Source organism: Agelaius tricolor, unplaced genomic scaffold (genome assembly GCF_023055355.1).
Source record: "Agelaius tricolor isolate 1412-34295 unplaced genomic scaffold, bAgeTri1.0.p SCAF_3, whole genome shotgun sequence".
Taxonomy (NCBI): Eukaryota; Metazoa; Chordata; class Aves; order Passeriformes; family Icteridae; genus Agelaius; species Agelaius tricolor.
Window position 1 is genome coordinate 57665256 of NW_027269263.1, and position 22692 is coordinate 57687947.

General features: G+C 38.3%; 1 protein-coding gene across 3 annotated transcripts in view; it reads left to right on the forward strand.

Annotated features, from left to right (window-relative positions):
- Positions 1-22692, forward strand: part of PTPN12 (protein tyrosine phosphatase non-receptor type 12) — a 69971-nt gene that overhangs the window by 11877 nt on the left and 35402 nt on the right. For all 3 annotated transcript variants that reach the window (XM_071423988.1, XM_071423987.1, XM_071423986.1), the window contains exon 2: positions 19747-19855. In XM_071423988.1, coding sequence (XP_071280089.1) covers positions 19747-19855 — 109 coding nt within the window. The remainder of the gene's footprint in view (positions 1-19746; positions 19856-22692) is intronic.

A 22692-nucleotide genomic window follows, 5' to 3' on the forward strand; every position in this document is an offset into this window, starting at 1 on the left:
CCATCTCCCTGCCTGCTCTGCTTGGGAGGAGAATGTAGAGCCTGGGAAGGAGGCAGTTTTGATTTGTTTTGGAGGAAGGGTGTTTTGGTTTGTTTTACTTGTTTTTAATATTTGTTTAACTTCTCATTATTTGTTGGTAATAAATTCAGTTAATTCAAAGTCGAATCTGTTTTGCCCATGTTGGCTGTCAGTGAGTGATCTCTCCCTGTCCTTATCTCAACTCATGAGTCTTTCATTATATTTTTCTCTCCCCTGTCCAGTTGCAGAGGACTGGGGTAGAGTGGCTTTGGTGGGCACTTGGCACCAGCCAGGGTTAACCCACCACAGCAGCTTACCAACTTCATGTGCCTGACCTGCAGATCTGTTTGGATGGAGATCCCAACCTTCTCTCCTTCCTGTGGTTGGTAGTTTAGTGGGTATAGGATTGTCATATTATGTGAAGACTTAAGTACATAAAATCTTTTAATTTACCAGCTGGGCTTGAAAAACTCTTAAAATTCACAACACATTTTGCAAAACTGAAGTTATCCAACTTGCTTCTGGGCGTTATCTCAAAGGCCATGGGGGAAGGATTTTTGTGAAAGACAAGACAGAAATGCTTGCTCATGTGAGCTTCCTCTTGTATTATTCATACTCTTGTCTTTGACTTGTCTTTAGCTTATTGGATCTAGCTTGTGGACATTGTATAAACAAGATATCCTTCAGGAATTCTGTATTTATGTCAACTAGTTGTTGAATCATCCTATGAAGTGTGTAGTTTTCCACTGGGCACAGTACTTCTGTCAGATCTTATGCAAATTCCAACATGTGTTTTTGAGCTGTATCAACTTTGATCTGTCTTGAATGTTTTAATTATGCTCGTCTCTTTATGTTGTGATTGGATTTTACTAATTGTTTTTTTTTTCATTTCTGTTTGTGATTTCCTTATTTTTTTAAAACCTTTGGTTTTTACTGGTTTTGGATGACAGAAGCCTTTGCATGATGAGTGGAAAACTGTGAATAAGTTTCATACACTTCTTCAACTTTGCCTCACTTTTAGTCTAGAAGCTCTTCAGAACAAGCTTTAGCTTCATGCAGGTTTGATGAACTGAAGGTAAATGATTATCTATAGTATACTTTGGTACCCTTTTAAGCTTGTGAGTATTGCATGATTAGTTGTTGGGATATAAGAAAGTATGGGGGGAATGTTGGGATATAAGAAAGTATATGTATGGGGGCTTTGGTTTTTTTTCTTAATGGTCAAAGTAGAACTGGCTGGTCTATTTGGGTCTTGGTTTTAAATTCAGAGCAGAGTAGCTTAGCCACACATTTTATTGACCTTGTTATCCTCTTAAAGAGCAAGGATTACATTTACATTTATAAATGTTACCTGCCTCTGGTAGTCACTGTTTTTTTAAGGACTGTGGACAATGAGATTTAACCAGACTGGTTTAAATGGTCTTTGTAAGAATGTTCATGCAGTGTCCCTTATGAATTTTCTTGTTGTGGTTTGTTCATTTCACCAGGAATAATATTTCAGGGTTTGTATTGAACCAGGTAATATTGCTTATGGATCCCTTTCCTCAAAAGAGCCACTGTAGTGTTGAGCTGTTGTCTAAGCTTGCTTATTACAGAGATTCATGGAGACCAAAGCCTAATTTGAGTATTCAGAAATAAATATTGAGTCCTGACAGCTACAAGGAATGCAGTCAGTATTCAGAGGGAGCAGCAGTGAGGCTTGCACTGGGGCCAGGATGCAGTGTTCTATAAGTGGTGTACTTCAGCATGCTCACATCCTCTGCTATTCACCATAATGCAGCTATAAGAAGCACTTGCATCCTGATAAGACATTGTGATACTTCACTGCTCCTGTGAATTAATTTGCTTTGGCTGTGGAGTATGTGTTTCTGTATTTTGCATTTTAAAGCCAGGACTTAGCAATCCTGTATGTCTCATCCTATTACTTGTCATGCAGTTACTGTCTCTTTAGAACAAACGTGTATTCCTGTCTGGGCTTATTAGCATTAATAGCTGTTCTGGGAGCCCAGTGGAATACTGATGCACAATGCTAGAAACTGGGAATGAGAAGAAGGTAGCCTGTAAGGGAAGTCACAATGGAAGGATTAAAGAGGGCACTGCTTTAGAAAAATGCTACTCTTCTTTAAAGTCAAACTGCAGCAGCAAATTCAGAAGTTGAGATTGGATTTAACTGACGTGCTGAAAATTAATTGAGGTCTTTTAAAGGTATGGATTTGGTTTGGAATGCTGCCACTTCCATTAAGGGAAAATAAGATTGAGAAATTTTGAGTCCTATTTAACTGTGCTTAAATAATTCTCCTAGTAGTAATTGTAGGGAATTCTGATATTTGGAAAGAGTCATTGTTTCTCCCCAGTCCAAATTTCATGCAATATCCATAGCCTGTTTTCTAGGTAGAAACACTGCTATAGGCAATCCTCAACATCTGCAGGAATTTACAAGTTTGGGTTTTTTCTGACTAAAGGCACAGGTGTGTCTACACTGAAGAGCAAGTCACATAGTTTTCATGGCTGTAAGCAGCAATGCTACTTGTTCCTTTTAAGCTGTTTAGTGCTACATAGCCTCATTTTTCCCAGTTGCCTTTTTTTTTTAAAGTCCCACTTTGGTTTAATATTTGCTATCTTTGTGAAATTTTAAATTCCTTTCTTCCTTATTTAACTTTTCCCGAGAGTGGCTTTGATAGATCGGAGGAAATAACTTTGTTAATTCAAATTTCTTCCTTTCCTGTATTTTATCTACTTATTTTGTCTTTCTGAAGAGCTGTGACTAGCAAATTTGGAGATTGGAGAAATGACACCTACATTACAAATAATGGAAATGTAAGTTCAGCAGTAAAATGCTAAAATGTGTATGTTTCTTGAGGGAGGTAAAACAACATTTTGATGGAGAAGACAGCAGAGAAGAGTAAAGGTTAGGAGGAAGCTGTTCAAAATGAGAAATTTGTGGAGATTGCATTGCATTTTAGTGACCTGAAGCAGGAAAAGTGTTCATGGCTTATTTGTGTGCAGGTTGGCAGCCTGTTGCTCTCTCCATGACTAATGTATGTTGAGCAATGTACTGAGGTGAAGGAGACAGTAAAAATGTGGAAGAAGTTCTGCTTGTGCCAGGAGCTGTCACAGCATTTTGCATTCAAACAAGGCCTGACTCTGGTCTCTGCAGGCAGTGGGGCTTTGTGATGCCAATCCAGTGGCTGCTGCTCTTCCAGAGTGTCCTCTGACAGTGTCTCACCAAGTCACATTGCTAATTCTGTGGCTTTGCTGAAATAGGTTCTGGTTTTCCAGAATTAGAATGTGAATTTGACCACAGCTCAGAATTTTTTTTTTTTAACGTAGATGTCAGCCAAGAAAAGAGCAGCTTTCCTGTTCCTAGATGGGCAAGTGTGGGCTGCAGTCAGTGTCCCTAGCAAGTTCCTGTACAGAAAACATTTGCTCTGAGATGAGGAAGGAATGAAAATAAAGGAGATTAGTGGTTTAGGAAATAAGATTAAAGTGACAGAATTGGAGTAAAAAGCTAAGAGGTAAAATATTGTAAAACTTGATGCAACAGTTCGAGGAAATCTCAATATATATTAGCTGTTGTCATTGATATTAACTATTGCCTCTGGTAGAGGAAAGACAAAGCAGCTGACCCTTGTCTTTAGGGTGGGAGTGAAACCCTGTCCTTGGGTTAGTTGATTGTACCAGAAGCTGAACAGACTTGCATTAATGAAGCATAGCTCATACCAAACTTCAAGAATCCCAAAGTTATAAAGAAAAAAACCACTCTGTCCTTATCTTCTAATCATGTAGATCATCAAAACCTGTCTTTCCTGTATTCCATTTGTTAGCTCCTGCAATATACGATGGAAGGAAGCAGATAAATAGCGGTTTATGCATTTGTGGTTTTAGCTAGAGGGAAACTTCTTTAAAATCAGAAGTATGCCTTAGAATTGGATCCAAGGTGGTAACTTGCCATTTTCTTCAAGGTAGAAAAGCTTAGAATCTACTTTAGCTGCTTTTTCTTTTTTTTGAGGTTTTCTTAAAATAAGAAACCTGTGGTTTCCATTCAGTCTCACTAACACTTTAGCATTTGTAATTTACAGGGTTTGGGTGGTAGCTAAACATTTAGGCACATAATTAATAATAATGAAATCAGAATCAATAAACCATGAAAGAAGTATTGCTTTGTAAAAGCTACTTGTGCTGAGGTGTTGGGCTTGTTACTTGAATAAGTAAATTAGTTGAATATATTGAATATTAATAGTTGTGTTTGGTACAATTGAATAATATGAATGGGATTGTCTTATGCTGCCTGGCAAGGATCTCAAAATGTTCTAAACATTTTGAGTTTTTTGGGGGGGAGGTGTGAGGTGTCTGGGTTTTTTTAAGTGCTGTTGGAATTAGGATCTGCTACACATGGTACAATAGGTATATTCATAATAAGGAAAGAAGATGAGTAGATAAATCCACAGGTCACTGTGTGTGACCAACCAATAGTGTTAGCAAGGTGGATGAAGACATGATCTAAATAAGGCTTACAGGAAGTGCTGAAGAGTTGGAATTTGGCCAAGATGTTCCCCTGGTTGCCTTTTTTTGCTGTTCTCAAGTACTACTTGTTCATTAAGATTATCAAAACAATTATCTTGGAAAGAGATGGACTAGCGAGCACAGTGTTATTGTAAGGCATACATGCACATGGGAAATAAAAGCTGGAGTTATTTCTGTATTGAGGGCAATTTTCTTGAGATTTCTTTGGATTTGCAGCATAAGAGCAAAAGGGTAAAACTGTCTTAGACTTGCTTGGGCAAATAGGATCTGAGTAGAAGACAGACAGTCCCTTAAAAATAACTTGGTTAGAAAAAAATGAACAGTTCAAGTGATCATAACTGCAGTTGTGGTGGTTGGGAGAAAATAATAACATGAATTGGATTTTTTTTTAATCCTTTCCAGGCAGTGCAATGCAGTCTGGTGTACATAGTGCAATAGGTATATTAGTAATGAGGAAGGAAGATGAGATAAATTTTAGGATCATATGATACTTTTCAGGTTCTTCATCGTATTAAAATGATGTAATGTGTCAAATCAAATATGCACCTAGTCTAATACTTTATTGTGACTGTAGGATACTATGGGAATGTCAGGAATGAAATGGAGCCATCCTCCCAGTCTTTCTCAGTGGCAGATTGTGAGTAGAAGCTCAGACTGTGTCCATAGTAGCAGCAGGTTGATGAGCACAGGACACCAGAGCCCATCCCTGGTCAGGACAGTGACAGTGCCAGGTACTGCTACCTGGCAGGTTTCAACAGGCCCTGGACTGCTTGCAAGTGTTTCACTTTTTTGGTTCTGTATAATTTCCTTTCATTCAACTTCCCCCATTTTCTTTTTTTTTTTTTTTTTTTTCTCTAAGAGAAAAAGTTGTGGTGAATTTTTTTTTAGCCTTTTCCTGTCTGGCAAGAATAACAGATGTAAGCATGCAGTAACTATAAGTGGTTCTTCAGGATGTGTCTTTATCCAGGTCCTGTGCTCGTTCAGATTGGCTTCAAGGTGTTTGTCTTGCTGGGGGATTGAAAGATTGTCTGGCAAACTGATCCAGTATCTTCAAAAAGAAAGAAATCTGTACTTTATAACCCTCTGAAATACTTAATTTCTTTTTTTTTTTTCAACTTCATAGCCTTCCCAGTCTCCTCCACAAGAACCAAGAGGTTTCTTGCGTGTGCTACCACTACAGTGATAATTTCCTTGTATAGGTTTCTTAAAATCCTGGGTGCATTAAAATATAGCATACAAACATGGCTTGTTTTTTCTCACCTTCCTTGTTTGTCTGTCTCCTTTTGTAATGCATGATGCTGCTTCCCCTCTGGCATACCCCTGCCCATCAGCCCAACATAATTTGTAGAGGTGTCATTGGTTTACAAGTATGGTCCTGCAGTCAAGTCCAAAATTCCTTTTATATCAGTATTCTCCTTTTAGACTTAAATTTAGACACTGTAGAAGAGGTCAGGCAGCTGGACTAGATGATAATTTTAGGTCTCTTCCAACTGAAATATTCTATTCAAAACTTAGTTTGCCTTGATATCTAGATGTAGTGCAGGTGAACAGAAAGTTCTACCCTTTTCTTCTGACAGCAGTCACTTAATGTGCCTGAACTTTGACTTTGGCTTTGCCTTTTATTTAGGGTGTGGTGTTTCTTGCCTATCTCAGAGGATTTCACACTGTGCTGTAATAATTTACAGTATTGCTTCCAAGTCTAAGCTTCTTTAAGCCTGACTTATATTTTAGTAGAGGTGGAACCCATTCTTGTGGTTTGGGGTTTTTTTTGTCCAAAACCACTGGTTGGTGTTTTGGAGTATTTCAAGAAGCAGGAAACAGAAATAACTTTATCTCTCAGGTTTTTTTAACACCCATGTTCAGCATCCTGAAAAATGTCAGTAATGTTTAATTAAAGAGTTCTCAGTCATGAGGTTCTCAACTTTATTGGCTGAGCTTTGTGTCTGGTGCTGTATTTGTCTGTGTCTCTTACCCACAAATGCTGCTGTTACTGGCTGCTTCTGCTGTGGCCCAGGGATGCTTTGTAAGAATTTCCTCCTGTGCAGTTGGCCTGATAACCAGGGACTGCCAGCTGCCCTCTTTCCATTGGGATCCAAGGTTTTCCTCTGCCCAAGAGGACACTGACATCTAGTGGATGGGTTCCACTGACACAGGGCAGGAGAGCTGCTGCTTAGTGGCTGTCTTTCTTCTAAACTTAATTTTTCTTTCATTTAGATCCTTGGGGTTGTTAGGGAAAAGGAAAAAAAGGAAAAGCCCAGTCCATTTTTATGTAACTTCTGGAGTTTAAGGAGGGAAGTCTGTGCAGTCAAAGTAGTTAGTTGTGTTTTGTTGTTGGGTTTTGGGGTTTTTTGTTCCTTCAAGTCACCAGCATATGAGCCTTGGCTGTTTGTAATAAAATGATTCAAGTTAGGGCATTGGCAGTTGTCCTCCCAGCCTGTGAAGAACATAAGGTTCTCGTGGAGCACAGCAAAAGGTAGATCATAAAGTCATTGAGTGGTTTGGATTGGATGGGACCATAAAGATCATCTAATTCAATGGCCCTGCCATGGGCAGGGACATCCTGCTCAAAACCCTACCCAGCCTGGCCCTGAACACTTCCAAGGATGGGGCAGCCACAGCTTTTATGGGCAACCTGTTCCAGTGTCTCAGCACCCTCATAGTAAAGCATTTCTTCCTAATATCATAGGAAGAAATAGATCTTCCTTATAGAAAAATATAAGGAAGGAGAAATCTATTACCTTATATCTACACCTGCCCTCTTTGAGTCTGAAGCCATTGCCTGTGTCCTGTGGCTGCATGTCCTTGGAACAAGTCCCTCTCCATCTCTGTTGCTGGCTGCTCTAAGGTCTCCTTGCAGCCTTCTCTTCTCCAGGCTGAACAACCCCAACTCTCAGCAGGTGTTCCAGCTTCTCACCTCTGACACAGACAGTGCCTCTGAGTTGCCTCCAGTTCTGTGCCTGTTCTTTCTAGGAAACTTGAAGCCTAATAATTGCCTAATAGCTGCCTTGCAGCTTGTCCTGGACATGTTAGCTTAACTGGGAACCAAGTAGCAGAAGATTTAACAAAACCACAGATTTTCCAGGAATGTTCCTAAGCAGAGAACAGTGCTTAGAAATCAAACTTATTGAAAATATTCATCAAAATGTTTGTATTTCTTTAAAGACAAAAATAGGCATTTTGTTTCTGAAGTAATAAAATCCACATTTCTTTATCAGAGAAAATAAACACTGCTTAAAGCCTGACAGCAGGAGATGTCATGCTTAAGTATTGCTGCAGATTATTGTTTGATCTCTCAAGTGTTTAAACTATTCTGCACATTAGTACTCATTAAACAGTAATGTACTGGGTTTGGATTTGTTTACCATCTGGTAACTTTGTACATGTGGTTAGAATGAGACAATTTCAAGGAACTTAAATTAGGACTTAAAATCAAAGAAAAGTCTTTCAGGCCCCTTTAATGGTACAAGGGTCATAGAAAGTATAGACTGACATTGCTTAGGATGGGGGTGTTAGGCTTAAATGTTCAGGGACTGTTTTTAAAAGAAAAATATTGCTTCCTTATCCAGAGTAAACAGTATCCAGATTTTTTTTTCCTGAAAGATGCTAATATTTGCTAGCATTCTTTGGTTATTTTGAAAGGATCCCCAAATTAAACCAGACTATTACAACCCAAACCCTTGCCATAAAAAAGAATTAATGTTTTATATGAGTTACCAGGAAACAAGTGTAAGAGCTATTAACACTTTTTGTGTGCATTTAGGCAATGCAAGCAATAGTAGAATATGAATGCTTCTGTCCTAAAAGGAAAATTTCATTAATTTCAAGTTGAAATAGTTTTACTAATTTCAGACCACAAAGAAAATCAAAAGCACAGTCCATTAAAACAGAAAAACCACACCTTTAACTAACCTGTTGTGGTAATTAAGAAGAAAAACTTTTTTTTTTCCTGTGGCCTGTTGTCTTTTGAGAATTTATATTGTTCCATCTATGCCTTGCCTACATGCTGGACTAACTACTGAATACACGTTATCCCTGTTCTGTGCCTTTTTTCCTTGGTTACTTCTGTAACTCTTGAGTTGCTACTTAGTTATTTATTTTATGCATTTCTAGCCTACAACTTTATTTGGCACTTTTGAGGTTTTTTCTTTTTTCTTTTACCCTGAAAGTTGGTTCATTTGATTAATGTTATATTCCCATCTTCATCTCTTACTGTCTTCTGGTTTGTCATCAAATGTTTGTTAGTGTGCACTGCTTTGCTGGAGAGGTCATGAGGGAAAATGCCTGCTTGGTCTGGGAAGTTCTTTTGAGAAACTCTGCTTGTGAAATCCCTTCAGTCAGATGATTTTTTTTTAAATTTTTCCTTGTGAAAACAAGCTAAAGAGACTAGTCTGGACTGAATTCCTGTAGAAATTCACATACTCTTCTTTTGAATTGGCACCATATCAAATATTTATTTGAAGCTCAGATTGGAACAGTTTCCTTTTCCAAGAAAGGAAGTGGAGTCACATATTCCACATAGATGAGAATTATAGATAAAGATCTTGAGGTGGGATCTGAAGGTGTTCCTGTGTGTTTCTGAAATACCTGGAAGTAAATCTGTCATCCAGAACCTGGAGGTGTTGAATAAAGTTGTTTGTGGATCAGATAAAAACCCCGTGCTATTGTTTACCAAACAAACTATCAACTTGTACATTTTGGATTGTAAATATTAATCTTTTTAAAGCAATGGCAGCTGAGGTTTATTTTAAATTTATCAGCAGCTTGATTGACAAGGCCCTTGTCTGAACCAGATTCCTTCTACCAGTTGACTTGAGGAACTTTGTATTTGTTGAAATTTGGCAGGAAGGACTGTATTTAGCACTTTAACTGTGTAGCAAATTTAAGTTGTGGAGCACTTAAAAATCTTTAGGTGATTGTGCATATACTTCATATGAGGTAATTTTTTCTTTGCTCTTCAAGATATAAAAATTACAGAAATGATTGCATTATAAATGTAAAAAAGTCATCTTACAACAATTTGGAAAATAATTTAAAATTTGAACTCCTGTTTTGATGTACAGAATAAAATATATATATAAAGGCTTTATTGTAGAAGTATGAGGAGTATAGTGGTATAGGTTTTCAACACTGGTTTTAAGAGGATGCACAATGAATGTCTTTTACTTGATCCTTTAGGTACAAGCTTTTGTGAGTCTTCAGAATTAAAAATTTCCTCAAAAATGTTCATGATTTTAAAAAGGTTAACTTCAACCTGTTTGATTAGAAGAGTGCTTTGATTTGCTTTCTGGTAACTTCACTGTAGTATTCTTGTCTTTGTATCTTGTCAAGATACAGGCCTGCCACAGGGACAACTTTGTTTCCTTTGTAGCCACTTTTGGATTGGCAGGGCCTGGGAACACCTGGGTTAAGGTTACCATGGAACTCCAAGTGTTAATGGTATGGCAAACAATAAATGGTTGTGTTGGAGAAGCACAGCCTTTTCCTTTTCTTGAAGTGCTTATTGAACAAAATATGAGGCAAGCAAGACACATTCTCCTTGAGTTGTAACTCTATATTAATACTACAATATCTTAATGGTAATACTGTGCAGATGACTGTGGTTTTTTGTAGGAGACAGTTGCATACAATATAGCATGAATGAAGAAGATTTAAGGAGCTTTAAGGAGCTTGCCTTGAATTCAGCAGAAACAAATTAAATTAAAAGGTTCATATTGTTCAAGCATTTGAACATTTAGCAGTTCTACTTGAGTGTTCAGCCTTTAAAGCAAGAACTGTAAAGGAGAGAAATAATCTAAAGTCATGCATGGAAATAACTGGTTGTCTGAATTTATTGTTTCTGTACTAGCCATTACTGCCTTGGTTTCATTTCAATAGTTGCTTTGTAGCTCTTTCTGCCAGAATTATGAGAATTTTGTTGGCCATTGGATTCCCTCTCCTGTCTCTTTTTGAAACCAGAATTATTCTTGGAAGGTGTGTGCTTCTGAATTGTTGGGGACAAATTTGTTAGGCAAAAATTGACAGATACAACAAATATAAATTTGCAGTGATTACAGCACAAAATTACTTTGTCTCTCTGTAAATATTGTGCTGGTTATTAGCTAGGGTTATTACTGTTGGAATCTTAGTACAAGTTTGTGACTTTAATGAGGCTACTTCTTTCTAGCTCTTAAAATGCTATTGAACTCTATCATAAATGGCCTCTTTATGACCAGCACATTCCTTGGCTTCCAAACACAGCCTCAAAGAAAGGGTGAAAATAGTTGTGAACGTGTTTTCTCCAGATAGTAAAAATATATTTTCTATTTGATGTCTTACCTTTTTTTTACAATCTTTAATATATTCCCTGTGTATGAGTTGCTGCATGGGAAGTACTGATTCAGTGTTTGTCAAAAATGTTCTTATTTTTATTTATTAAATAGTGGGGGTTTTATTTGCCAATCATGAACTGGCATAACTATCAGTATTATCAGTATCCTAGTTTTATCTGCTGAATAATGGGGATTCTAAACTGCTCAATGTCTCTAAAAATACTGTGTTTCTATACAAGGTTCAAGCTTACTTCAAAAAAAAAGTAGTTAAGACTTGTGGTGAAAGACAGAATTGGCATATTTTTATATGAATTGTATATTAGACACTAAATTTGTGTCATTGAGTAGCAATTCAACTGTATGCCAAAGGATGTCACTGAAAGGAACAGCACCTCTGAGCTCTAGAGATGTTTCAGTAATTTGGACTCAGAACTGGATTGCAGTTGCAGTGTTTCTTGAGTGCACAAACAGTTCTGCTTTTTACCCAGAGCAGTTGTTAGGCTCCAGCTTTTCAGCTTAAAATCATTCTCGGTGCAAGTCTTACAGGGCAGGATCTGTGTTTCAGATCAATTTGCAAGACATGGCTGTTAAAACCCTTTTGGGAAGGCAGGACATAACTGCTATGGCAGACCTTTTTTGAGGGAGTGCGTGCAGATTTATTAAAAGGCTTAAATAAGGTTTTTATAAGGCTCTAAGACTATTCTCCTGTGCCCTTATTTATGGCAGCTTTGGTAGTGGGGGACTAGCAGGTAGGAAATTCTAGTTTACTTCTGTTGGAGTGAAAGCTCAGTGTTTCCTGTTTCAGTCATAGTGCTTTTTTTTTTTTTCCACCTTGTATGAATTGCTTGGAAAACAAACACTGACCTCAAGGAAATGTGTTCCAAGGCGTGGGAAAAGAGGAAGGGTTTTGCATCTTGTGAAGGAAGAGGGAGGAGAATTTGGGTTGGTTCCCCCCCTTTTCTTTGGTGCTGAGCAGAAACAAATGCAAGATACATTCTCCATGGATCTTAATGTTCATGCCATATACTATGAAGTCACAGGCAAGGGAATGGTAAAGACTGTGGGAGTAATTGGAAGTGATAGATAATGAAATAATTCAGGGAGAATTTATATGGCTAAAACCCCTCAATATTCTTCAAGGATAGAAGCTAGTACTCATTTAGATCCTCATGCTGTTTGTTGATATTAATTGTACCTCATGTGTATTTGCTGTGCAGGTTTTCCTGTGAATGCTTCTCACAGGGTGGAGTGTTTCAGGATGCTGTGTTGGTTGAGACACAAGCACTGAAGCTGAAGAGCCACAAAGCTGTCACAAATAGTGACTGGTCCAGCCCCTCCTGTGACCATGAAAAATATGGCTTTTGTTCTGTTTAGCTACCTGATTGACCTGGAATAAAACCTCTTGCCTATGGGGTGTTTCTTTGTGGAGAAAGTCTCAACTCACCTTTAGATACTTTCTTCTAGGTTTCCAAGGGTTGGTCCTGGGACATTGTTACTTTGGTATCTGTTCCTGTTACATCAGAGCTGCTGGGTTTTGAAGTAAATCTGGTGTGTGTAACAGAGAGGAGGACCAGTATCTACTTCATCTCTATTTTGGGTGAAGGACATGGTCTGTTAAAGTTTTCACTCAAATGTTGCACTCACATGCAGGATGCCAATTTAATTTACTTCAGAGGCAGAGTCTGGGATAGACTGTAAAGATGGAGTAGACTTGTAGTGTGGTAGCCTCTCCTGGATAACTCAGAGTGGCTCTTGAAAAGAAGTTTACTTAAACCTATAACCATTTTTTGTTTTAAGTAAACATTAAATGTGATGCTTTTGATACACCTGTGCTGTCAACATGCATAAAGCCTAATACTGAACAAATAAGAGGAAAATAATCCAGTAATTTGGAAATTCTGATTTTAAACAAGGGAGTTCCCTGGGTTATGAGTTTTATTTCTTTGTTTCTTAACTGCTTTGCTTCCATAGACTGTTTGGGTTTATATTGTGAAGACAAAAAGTCATCTTGTTGCAAAAAAATGTGAGGCTTATTTCTGTTTTGAGTTATCAACAATTGTTCTGGAATTGCTCTAACACTCAAGAAGCTGCTACTTGTAGTGTGCTAATGTTAATCTTTTCTGGTTTTGCATCAAGGTTCTTCCTAGACTTGAGTCCAAAGCAGTCAACCTTCTAATTGTGTGCTTTCATAATAATAGAAATTTTCATGCTCTTCACTCATCATCTATAAAGAACTGTTACTGTTTCACTGTCCAGCACATTTTCACTTCTTCTAATGTGTTCACAGTAATCACTTCAATAATGTGAGTGTGCTGAGGAAACAGTATGGTTCAGAGAAGGGAAGTTATAATCCTAATTCTTAATGAGTGTGCTGCAGGACTTTCTAAGATATCTCAGGACATGCATTAGCAACCTACTGGCTAAAACCAGAATATGCTTTAGTAATTTAATGTTCTGTTTTGCTCAATTATCTCCTTGCTTGTTGCCAAACCACAGATCTACTTAGTCCTCTCCAACCTTGTAAAATGGGCAGTAGGTATGTGGCTTAACTATAATGCTGATCATAAATTAATTGTAATTGATAGTACTGCTAGTTTAGACTAGGATTAACATGCAAATAATATAAAAATAGTTTTAGAAATGAGGGAAAGGAAAGGAGACTTGAAGCAGTCAGCCCACATTTTGATAGTGTCTGTGTAAAGCTGTCTTTATTTATTAGTAGTGTGGGAGATGTATCCGATTCTAACATTTTTCTTGGGGAAAATATAAGTTTAGAAAGATGGGAAATGTTGATCTTACTCTGACAGTACCTAATTCTGGAGAGTAATTCTGTTGGAGTTTTTTACCTGATTCTGGTTTTAATGTGATACCAGAGAACGTGAGATGTAGGCCTTAACAGGATTGCAGGATTATCATTTTGCCTTCTCTGCATTATCTACCAGCATTGTCTGCATTGGCTGATACTTCTTTATGGGGTAGAAATCTCCAATTAGTGTAGTAACATGAATTCACCTCTTTCCTGAGAAAATAGCAGAGAGTTAAGATAATGTAAAATCATTAAATGTCCTGAGTTGGAAGGGACCCACGTGGATCACTGAAGTCCAACACCTGCACAGAACACACCATACAATCTAATACTGCAATAATGCTGTTTTCAGCTGTCTGGGTAATTTTGGAAGAATTTTTCTTCTGGAATGCAGTGGGGTTTGTTGGACTCATCAGAGTCCTGCTCTGAAATGCTGAAGACAGAGCTCCCAAAGGAGTGTAGTTACCTGTAGGCCTGTGTATTAATCACTTCAGCAGAGATTCCCTTGGAGCACCCAGGGTGAGTTGGTGCTGCCAGAAGAGAGTGCCAAGGCAATGAAAACTCTTCCTTCTGTCAGTTCAGCCTGCAATCTCCCTTCAGGGCTTTCTTTCAGAGATAGATCCAGTGCAGACTGCTAGCCTGGCTTTTTTGCAGCCCAAGCCATTGGTGAATGTTGAGATACAGTGAAGTTTTACAAAACCAAATCATTCTCCTTCCACTGTTTATGTTTGACTAGTGTTTGGGAAGGCTTTATCCCTCCATCACAAGGGCTAGGAATTCTGGCAGACAATTGCTGTTTGAAAGCTGACAGGAATCAAGGGGGAGCTACTGACATGGGTCCCAAGTGTATGCTATTTTACAAGTACTCCTGAGACAAAGTGCTGTTCACTGTGTTCATTTATTCCGTGCTATTGCAGCCTGGAGCTGCTCTCCTGAATAGTCCCTTCTCCACCCGAGTTCACTACCACCAGCTAGTCTTGGTGTTTCCCAGACACCTCACTGGTGAGAAGGTGGCATAGGAAAACTCCAGCTGGATTTGCAAGGCATTGAACTTGAAATATTTCTGGAACCAAAGCAGTTTTAGGAAGTCAGAGCTCCATTTGAGCACTGATACCAAAGTCTGCAGTGAACTCTCTGTTGCCAAAGGCAGCTCTGGCATTTTTTCATTCCTAGGTACAGAACCTGAAACCTGGGTTATCTGACTAGAGATAACCAGAAGATAGTAATTTTGAAATTTTTGTGGTAATTTAGTTCACATTGCTCCATACAGGTACATTTTTTCACTCTCTAGGTATTAGGGAAGGTATTCTGCCCTGCTGAGCTTTATCTAAATTATTTGAATGAAACCAGAGTTGCACATAATTCTTGTTGTTTTTCTTCCCTTCCTGTTAGTAAGAAAAATGCAATGCCCACCTTATGATAGAAACAGCTCTTATTTAATGAAATGAGTGCATTAATACAACATTTTTGAAGTGTTTCCTAGCATCTTCTTTATGCTCTGATTTTTAAGGAAACTTTTATGGAACCTTTTCTTTAATCTCTTGTTTCTTTGAGTATTTCTTAATGCACTTTGGCAAATTTTGCAGAACAAAATATGTTCCTTGTCATTGGTACAATGTCAGGAGACCACTGGCAGAGCTGACTGTGTAGAGCTTGCTGAGCCTGGTTGAGTATGGCAAGTGGGTGTTGTGGAATACTGTAGCACCTTACTTCTGGCACTCTGATATGTCCTGCTCCTCAGGAATGGTCAGAAAGCAGAGTCAAGAGAACATCTCTGTTGTATTATCTCTTGTTTTGCCAATTAGAAATGTCAGACAAGGCTTGGGAGGCAGTTTGAAGACTTGAGATAACAGAAACTCTGACAAAATATTTGTCTTGTTCTCCTTGAAAAGAAGCCCAGAAAGGAGTCAAAGGAACTTTTATATCTTAAATAAAGTTTATGCTTTTGAAGTGAGTTCTTTAAATTTCAGTAGGTTATATAAATGCTTTCTTTAATCCACAAACAGCACTTCTATGATATTAGGCATTGTGTCCTTAAAGGCTTTCTAAAGTGTTAAATAAATAAATAAACTGACAATGAAAGTCAAAGCTCTGTATTTCCTGAACTGATTGGACAAAGTTTTTCTTAATATGGTAGGATTCCACAAGTTGATCTTCAAAAGCTGGTTTGTCTTTTTGTAAAAACTGAAATAGATTTGTAGTACAGATTGTAAAACCACTGTGGAAGTTGGAAGTATGTTTCTGAAACTTAAATTGTTTCAAAGACTCATCTCCTTACTGTCACATGTGGTGTTTGTCACCACCCCACAAACCACTTCTGTCATGCAATGAATAAGCAGAATTAAAATTGAGCTTTTCTAATAACTGGAACTAAAGGCCTTGTGAATGCAGCTCTTAAAGTGTATATTTCTGACTCATCATGCTTGTCTTTGACCATTTTGTTTGGTGTTGAAAGGACATGCCAGTGAGGATTTCCGTGGTACCAGGACAGCAGCCCCACTGAGCAGGGTTATCTGCAGAGACACCAGGCTGGGCCTGCCATGTCCCTGCTCTTGGATCTTCAGGGAAGCATTTTGGTGCCCAAGTGTCTTCAGGGAAGCATTTTGGTGCCCAAGTGTCTTCAGGGAAGCATTTTGGTGCCCAAGTGTCTTCAGGGAAGCATTTTGGTGCCCAAGTGTCTTCAGGGAAGCATTTTGGTGCCCAAGTGTCTTCAGGGAAGCATTTTGGTGCCCAAGTGTCTTCAGGGAAGCATTTTGGCAGTTGACTGACTTAACCCAAATGAGTGCTGCCTTGTGCTCTACACAGTTGTTTATTAACAATTAGCTGCTTGAAACCAGGCTGAGACAAATCTTGCTGCCTGTCCTGTCAGCTTAGTGTGCTCTGAACAGAATTCTTTTCTCTTCTGCCCTGTCATTACCCCCATTCTGCTATTGAGTACATTCTCCTCCTCCTGGTCACTCTGGGCTGTAGCCTAGGAAGCACTGGATCCTTTGCATCCCACAGCAGGCTGTCAGCACACACTGCAATTGTCTTCTGCAGGAATTTCCTATTGCATGTAGGGCAGAATCCTCTGCTGACTCTGGCACTTTTCCATTCCTCTGGTACTCTGTCCAAAGCTCAGTTTTAAAAATTCTTTCCTTACTCTTTAGTCAATACTTCCTCTTCCAAAGCATGAAATAGATATTATTCTATGTAGCAGATACTACTATAAATTGTAAAGAGTGCTCCTTGCTCATTTTGATTGCTCTTAGGACTGTACTTAGGTATCTTCTATTACCCATGTCACAGAGCAAGTGGCAAACATGCATTAAAAGCATGGATCCTGAAGTATTTTAGGAACAGATGTGTGCTAAAATCAACCTGTGTTTCATTTCCAGGCTTTGCCTTGGAGCTGAGCTAAGCTAATCCTACTTTCTGATCTGTTTAGCAAACTGTAGAGCAGGGGAGATTGAATCAGGTAGGGAAGAGGACTCTGCTGGATTCTCATAGCATTGTTTTCTAGAAAATGAAAGTTGGTAGTAGGCACTCAGGCCTTTTTGGCTTACAATTTGTCCAAATTGTGTGGGTGAAAGTGCATGCCTTTTTTACTTGTGTGCTTTTAAAATGGGCTTAGCCAAAAAGGATCATCTTCCTACTTTTTGGTATCTAACCTGACTTCCCAGAGTGTGTTCTTTCTCAGGTAAAATACCTTCTGCTTTTAGTCATGAGTTTGAAAAGTAGTTTTTCTCTAAACTTCTTTTAAGCAGAATCACGACATTTGCCCTATAATAATCAGTAAGATGGATGGGAAAACCCTTTAAGACTCACAACCATGTTGGAGCAATGCACAAAATCATATTAATGACTGTTCTTGGAAACTATCATTGTTGGTCTTTGCCTTTTTTCCCCTCCCTCTTCATTGGAGCTTCATAGCCTATTTCAAAGTATTTCTCAGCCTTGCAGTTCATAGCTGGTTTAACCAAATTATGTGCATTCATTTGGCTTTTTCTAGACTCCTGGGTGTGTTCAGTCTTAGCACAAGTGATATTTTTTGACTTAGGAAAGGTCAATGTTATGTAGGACAGTCTCCTGCATGCAGTGCTATTCTTTGTGTGTGCTGTGTGACAAACCAGGTTTCTTTGCCTGCTGTGTGTTCAGGTTATGCTGTGAATTTATTTTTAGTGTTGCAAAGATGAGTGTAGTCTACCATGAGGGCTTCAGGAACTGTTTGTGTCTTTTTAAGAATTGAATCTTCCTGTACCTCACTCTTACAATACTTTGAGGTTGAATATTTAGCAGCTTGGTCACTGTGTGGTCAGACACTAGCACATCTCCAGATATTTATTGTTTTGCTTCATTGGTTAATAGTGCAGATTTCTGAAGAAAATTCATTTCATTTATATATAAAAAAAAAAGAGTTGCAGGCTAATTCTGGTGCACTTTTTAGTGTTCATTGATTGAATCTGTGATGAAATTCTTGCAGAAGAGAAAAAAAATTGAAAACTGATGCTTCTTGATTTGCCTTTTTTTTTTTTTTTACTTTATCATTTGGTTTTGCTCTGCAAATGTCACTTTCTGGTTTATTAGATGTGTATTCAATTAAATTAATGACAGGTTTTATCCACATTTGCATAGGTAATTTTTTTTTCTATATTCATATAAATTTCATGAAAATGTTTTCTCTATGTAAGAGAGATGCTAAGTTTTATGTGATTTTATTCTTCAGGTTGAGGGTGGGGCTAGGACGATTTTGGACCTAATATGCATAATTAGTCACCTCAATTGCAGAATAAATTAGGAGGAATTATTGAAGGGCTTAAGTTGCCAAAACATGTTTTTAATTAAAGTGTGCAGTGAGTGTCCCAAGTGTTTTCTTCTTCAATTCTTCTAAAGCTGCTAAAACTGGCTTACAGACAGATCATCTTTGTTATGATACCTTTCTGCCTGTAGGTTGTTGCATAGTCAGTGACAAACAAGATTTACATTTTTAACTGGCAAAAAGCCTCTCCCATTGTCCCCCTTCCCCAAAAGAACGCAAATCATGAATATTTTGAGTCTTCAAGTGTACAGTGATGAATTGAATATAGAGGGAGGGAAACATGAAGGGTGTCTGTCCTTCTGCCTGGGCAGAGCACCCTCCACTGGAGATGCTAAATTTGTTTGCAGCTACTTTCAGTCTTCCTCTTGGCAGTCTTGTGCAGCACCACCACGTCAGTGTCAATAGAATGGCTGGGTTTGCAACCACCAGAGTTACATTTCTTAGTTCTTTGGTGTTCTTTTGAAATCTCTATGTCTACACAGTTTAAAATAACAAGGACTGCTGGCTCCTCTTGGATTTATTTTTTTTCAATGAGAACTTTTACTTCTCAGTTTTAAGGTTGCAAAGGCCTAGCTTGTTTGGAATGATAAAAGCTGTACTGCTCTTTTTATTTTCTAGGTTACTGCAAGGCAGGGGCTGGATTTTATTATTAGAGGTTTTGACTCTCTTATGTTTCTAGGGTTTGAAATAGATGGAGGGGGGAAAAATGACAAACTGTTGGGAGTACAGCAGACTTCCTGTCACTCATCTTAATTGTGCCTGAGAGACAGGGACCTTCTTTATTCCAGCTTGAAACTCCACAGGAGCTGGGTGTTAGGAGCTGGCACTGGTTAAATGTAAGATTTTGCTTTCTGTTCAGTTGTCAGTGCTGGAAGCTTGGTGCCTCAGAGCCAAGTAGCAGCTGTTCCTGAGCCAGCCCATGCTGTGCTCTTCCTCCAGGTACCCTGAGATATCTCTGTTTCTCACAGGTATTCTTAATTCAGTTGTTACTCAACAGGGCAAGGTATTGTCCAAGTAAAATATGGCCATAGTTCATGCTGGGGCTGTACTGGCTTTTCCAAAATTATTCCATGTCTCATAATGCATAGAGCTGGCATCAACTTGGGCATAACCTGTTGATGTGCTAAAAGTACTGAAATAAAGTACTAAACTAAAGGTGTTTAAACTTCATTGTAGTGAGTATCATAAAAGGAGAGATTTTTTTTTCCAAGTGATCATCTTCGTCAATGAAACTAATCCCTTGTGATGTTTATCTTAAGGCTTGGAAATTTATGTTAAATCTTTCATTCCAGAGGTTAAGAAGATTATCAACAAAATACAGAACAGAGAAGATCTACCCAACAGCCACTGGAGAAAAAGAAGAAAATGTTAAAAAGAATAGATACAAGGATATATTACCATGTAAGTCTGATTTACATGTTGATAGAGGACAAAGGAATGGACTTGTTATTCTCCATGTATTTTGAATTTTACTTTTTAGTTATTACTGAAAGGCAAAATTGGAGATAATTTGCTGAAAGATATTTTTATTTTTATTTTTAACTGAGAAGGCAAAGTGACTGAAGAGTCTTATATTTTATCAGGAGAGGTATCTCCCAAAGATAAAGATGTTCTGGTTCTGAAGCTGTATTGAGCTGACACTTTCATTTTAGCTCAGAGTAGCTGATAACTTTACTAGATGCTTAAATGTATGTTTTCCTTAGGAGCATGTTTTCATGGCAGAAAACAAACAAATGTCAGCATATAGTCCAGGTGAAATTCTAAGGAAGCTTAAGGAACCTGTTTTGATGTAAAATAGATCTTTTTTTGCCTGTTTGCATCCTGAAAATGGTGTTGAAGGACTTTCAATGCTGGATTTGCTTTGGTTTCTATTTTGCTAGAGTCCAAATGAAATTCTTTTTACTGTGTGGACAGAGAAAGCAAGAGTCAGAGCACAATTTAGATTTTAAACCCACCACCATGTGGATATTACAGATACACATGCAATTACAAGACTGAAATGACAAGACTGTTTGTTACATGCTAACTTTGTGGAGCTCCTGGGGTACAGCTCACTGTGCCTCTGGATCTGAACAGCTGGCAGTGGGGTTCAAGGGTTTGTTGTGACAAATGCCACTTCTCTTGTCCCAGAACACATATTTACAAATTTACATATTTCCAAATTTACTCTGCTTATTAGCTGGGAGGAAATGTTTAGTCAGTAGAGTGAAAAAGAGAGAGGAAGTTGTTATTGTCATCTTATTAACAGTGTCCTGGCATTTTGGTGGATTGTGAACAATATAGTGAAATCGTGGTAGCAGCCAGGCTGAAGTGGTTTTACTTCTGTGGAAATAAAAACTGAGCCCCTGGGATCTTGGAGGGAATAAAGCTCAGAGTGGGGAAATGAGTGAACTTCAAAGCTGACATTGAGGAAAACTGAAGATGTATTTTCAGTTTAAGTGAATATCTCAAACATCCAAAGTCTCCAGCAATGAAGTGATGGGAAATCAGCTTGAAATGAGAAGCAGGAGAAAGGCCAAGTATCCATGTCTGTCTCTTGTAAATCCAGGAAATGATGTACATTTATAACTTAATCAGAGATGAGTATTTATCAAAATTGTTACCAGAAAGTTAAGAACCTCAGCACTAACTCAACACTGGCTTTGGAGTAGGATGCATGTTCCCCTTACAGTTTACTAAGCCATCCTAAATGGTAGTTAAATGCAACATGGGGTTCACTGCTCACCTGAAGAACCAATTAGTTATTGTGAACTGAACCTTTATTAACAATATAAAACAATATCCAAGCACTTAATCTACAGAAGCTGGGAACTGCAGTGGATTTTTGGGGGTGAATACTATTCCAGACCTTAAGCTCTGTAACAGCTGAGCTGTGTCACACAGAAGCAGGATGGCAATGTTGGCATTTGGAAACTGCTCTAGAATTTTGGATCTAGTTTGCTGGGAAAATAGGATCCCTCATTAGCCTGCTACTTTAATTAGTCTGTTCTGCCACTTCAAAGCAGTTTTTAGTATAAAGTCCATGACACCATTTCATGGTTAGAGAATGTTCTTGCTTTTGGTGTTCAGCATGGAACACCATGTCTATGTATCAGCATGGAACAGTGCAATGTGGTTTAAGGGTTTTTCTAGGCATTTATATGAGTGTGTTGTCTTTAGATTTGTGATCTAAAAGTCTCCTAATTTACACTTGTGCTTTTTTAAGAAGCATTACATGGTAACAGATTTTTTTTGCATGTTATGGGTACTCTGGCAGAAAAATTTCACAATTTTGCAAGCTTTTTGGGAGAGCTTTCTGTATAGAAATAACTCTTAGCATTTACTTCTTCTAGGCACAGTTCCTTGTTTTATTATCAGTGATGTTTTGACAAAACAAAAAACCCAACTAATTGTGTTTTCTCTTCTGAAATGTATTTGTTCTTTGTCTTTTTCTTGAATTTAGGTCTAATCAAAGGTTTAGCAGCTGTTCTGTGGTTGAGGAATTGACCCTGGGAGCAAAAAGTAACAAATTGCTTGAGCAGCTGCTGTTTCTACCTATACTTCTGTTGCCCCATTTAAATATAATTTCCTTTTTGATATGGATTTTCAACTAAAAGAACCTCTAGTGTAAAGATAGTCTGAACAATTTTTATATTGTAGCTAATAAGTGTTGTTATCAACAAGAGCTGGAAGGACTGGCAAACCTGCCAACCACCTACACCATTTCAGTAACAATCAAGTTGTTGTATTAAATATGCATTTTTTTAAGGCCAAAAAGAATAACAAACTGTTTAGTTTATTCTGTCAACAAATAATAAGGCTATTTTTATATTGCTGAGGATTTTGGTCTCCCAAGAGCTGCTGGTTTTGTCAGAAGCTTTCTCTGAGGCAGTTGGTAATGTTTGAGGCAGAAATTTGACATGTCCAAAAGCCCCTAAATGAAGGAATCTGCTGCTTTCTAGTTCAGAAGTGCTCCAGCAAGAGCCTAGCCCAGTATTGGGGGACAGGGGTCAGTGTGTGCCTGAGCAGTAAACCCTGGTCCTGTGTCCTGTTGTGTACCTGATGGAATCCTCCTTGGCAGAGACTGTGAGAGCTGCCAGCTGCTTTAACTGTGCTCTGGTGTTTTGTGTTTTCTGCCTTCCCTAAGTGTCTCTTAATTCTGACCACCATGCTCCATGTTAAAGCTGTGTAACTGCAGTTTTGATGGCTTCTGATTAATTGTATTTTACCTCTTTGTAATGAATTGCTCTTGGAATTCC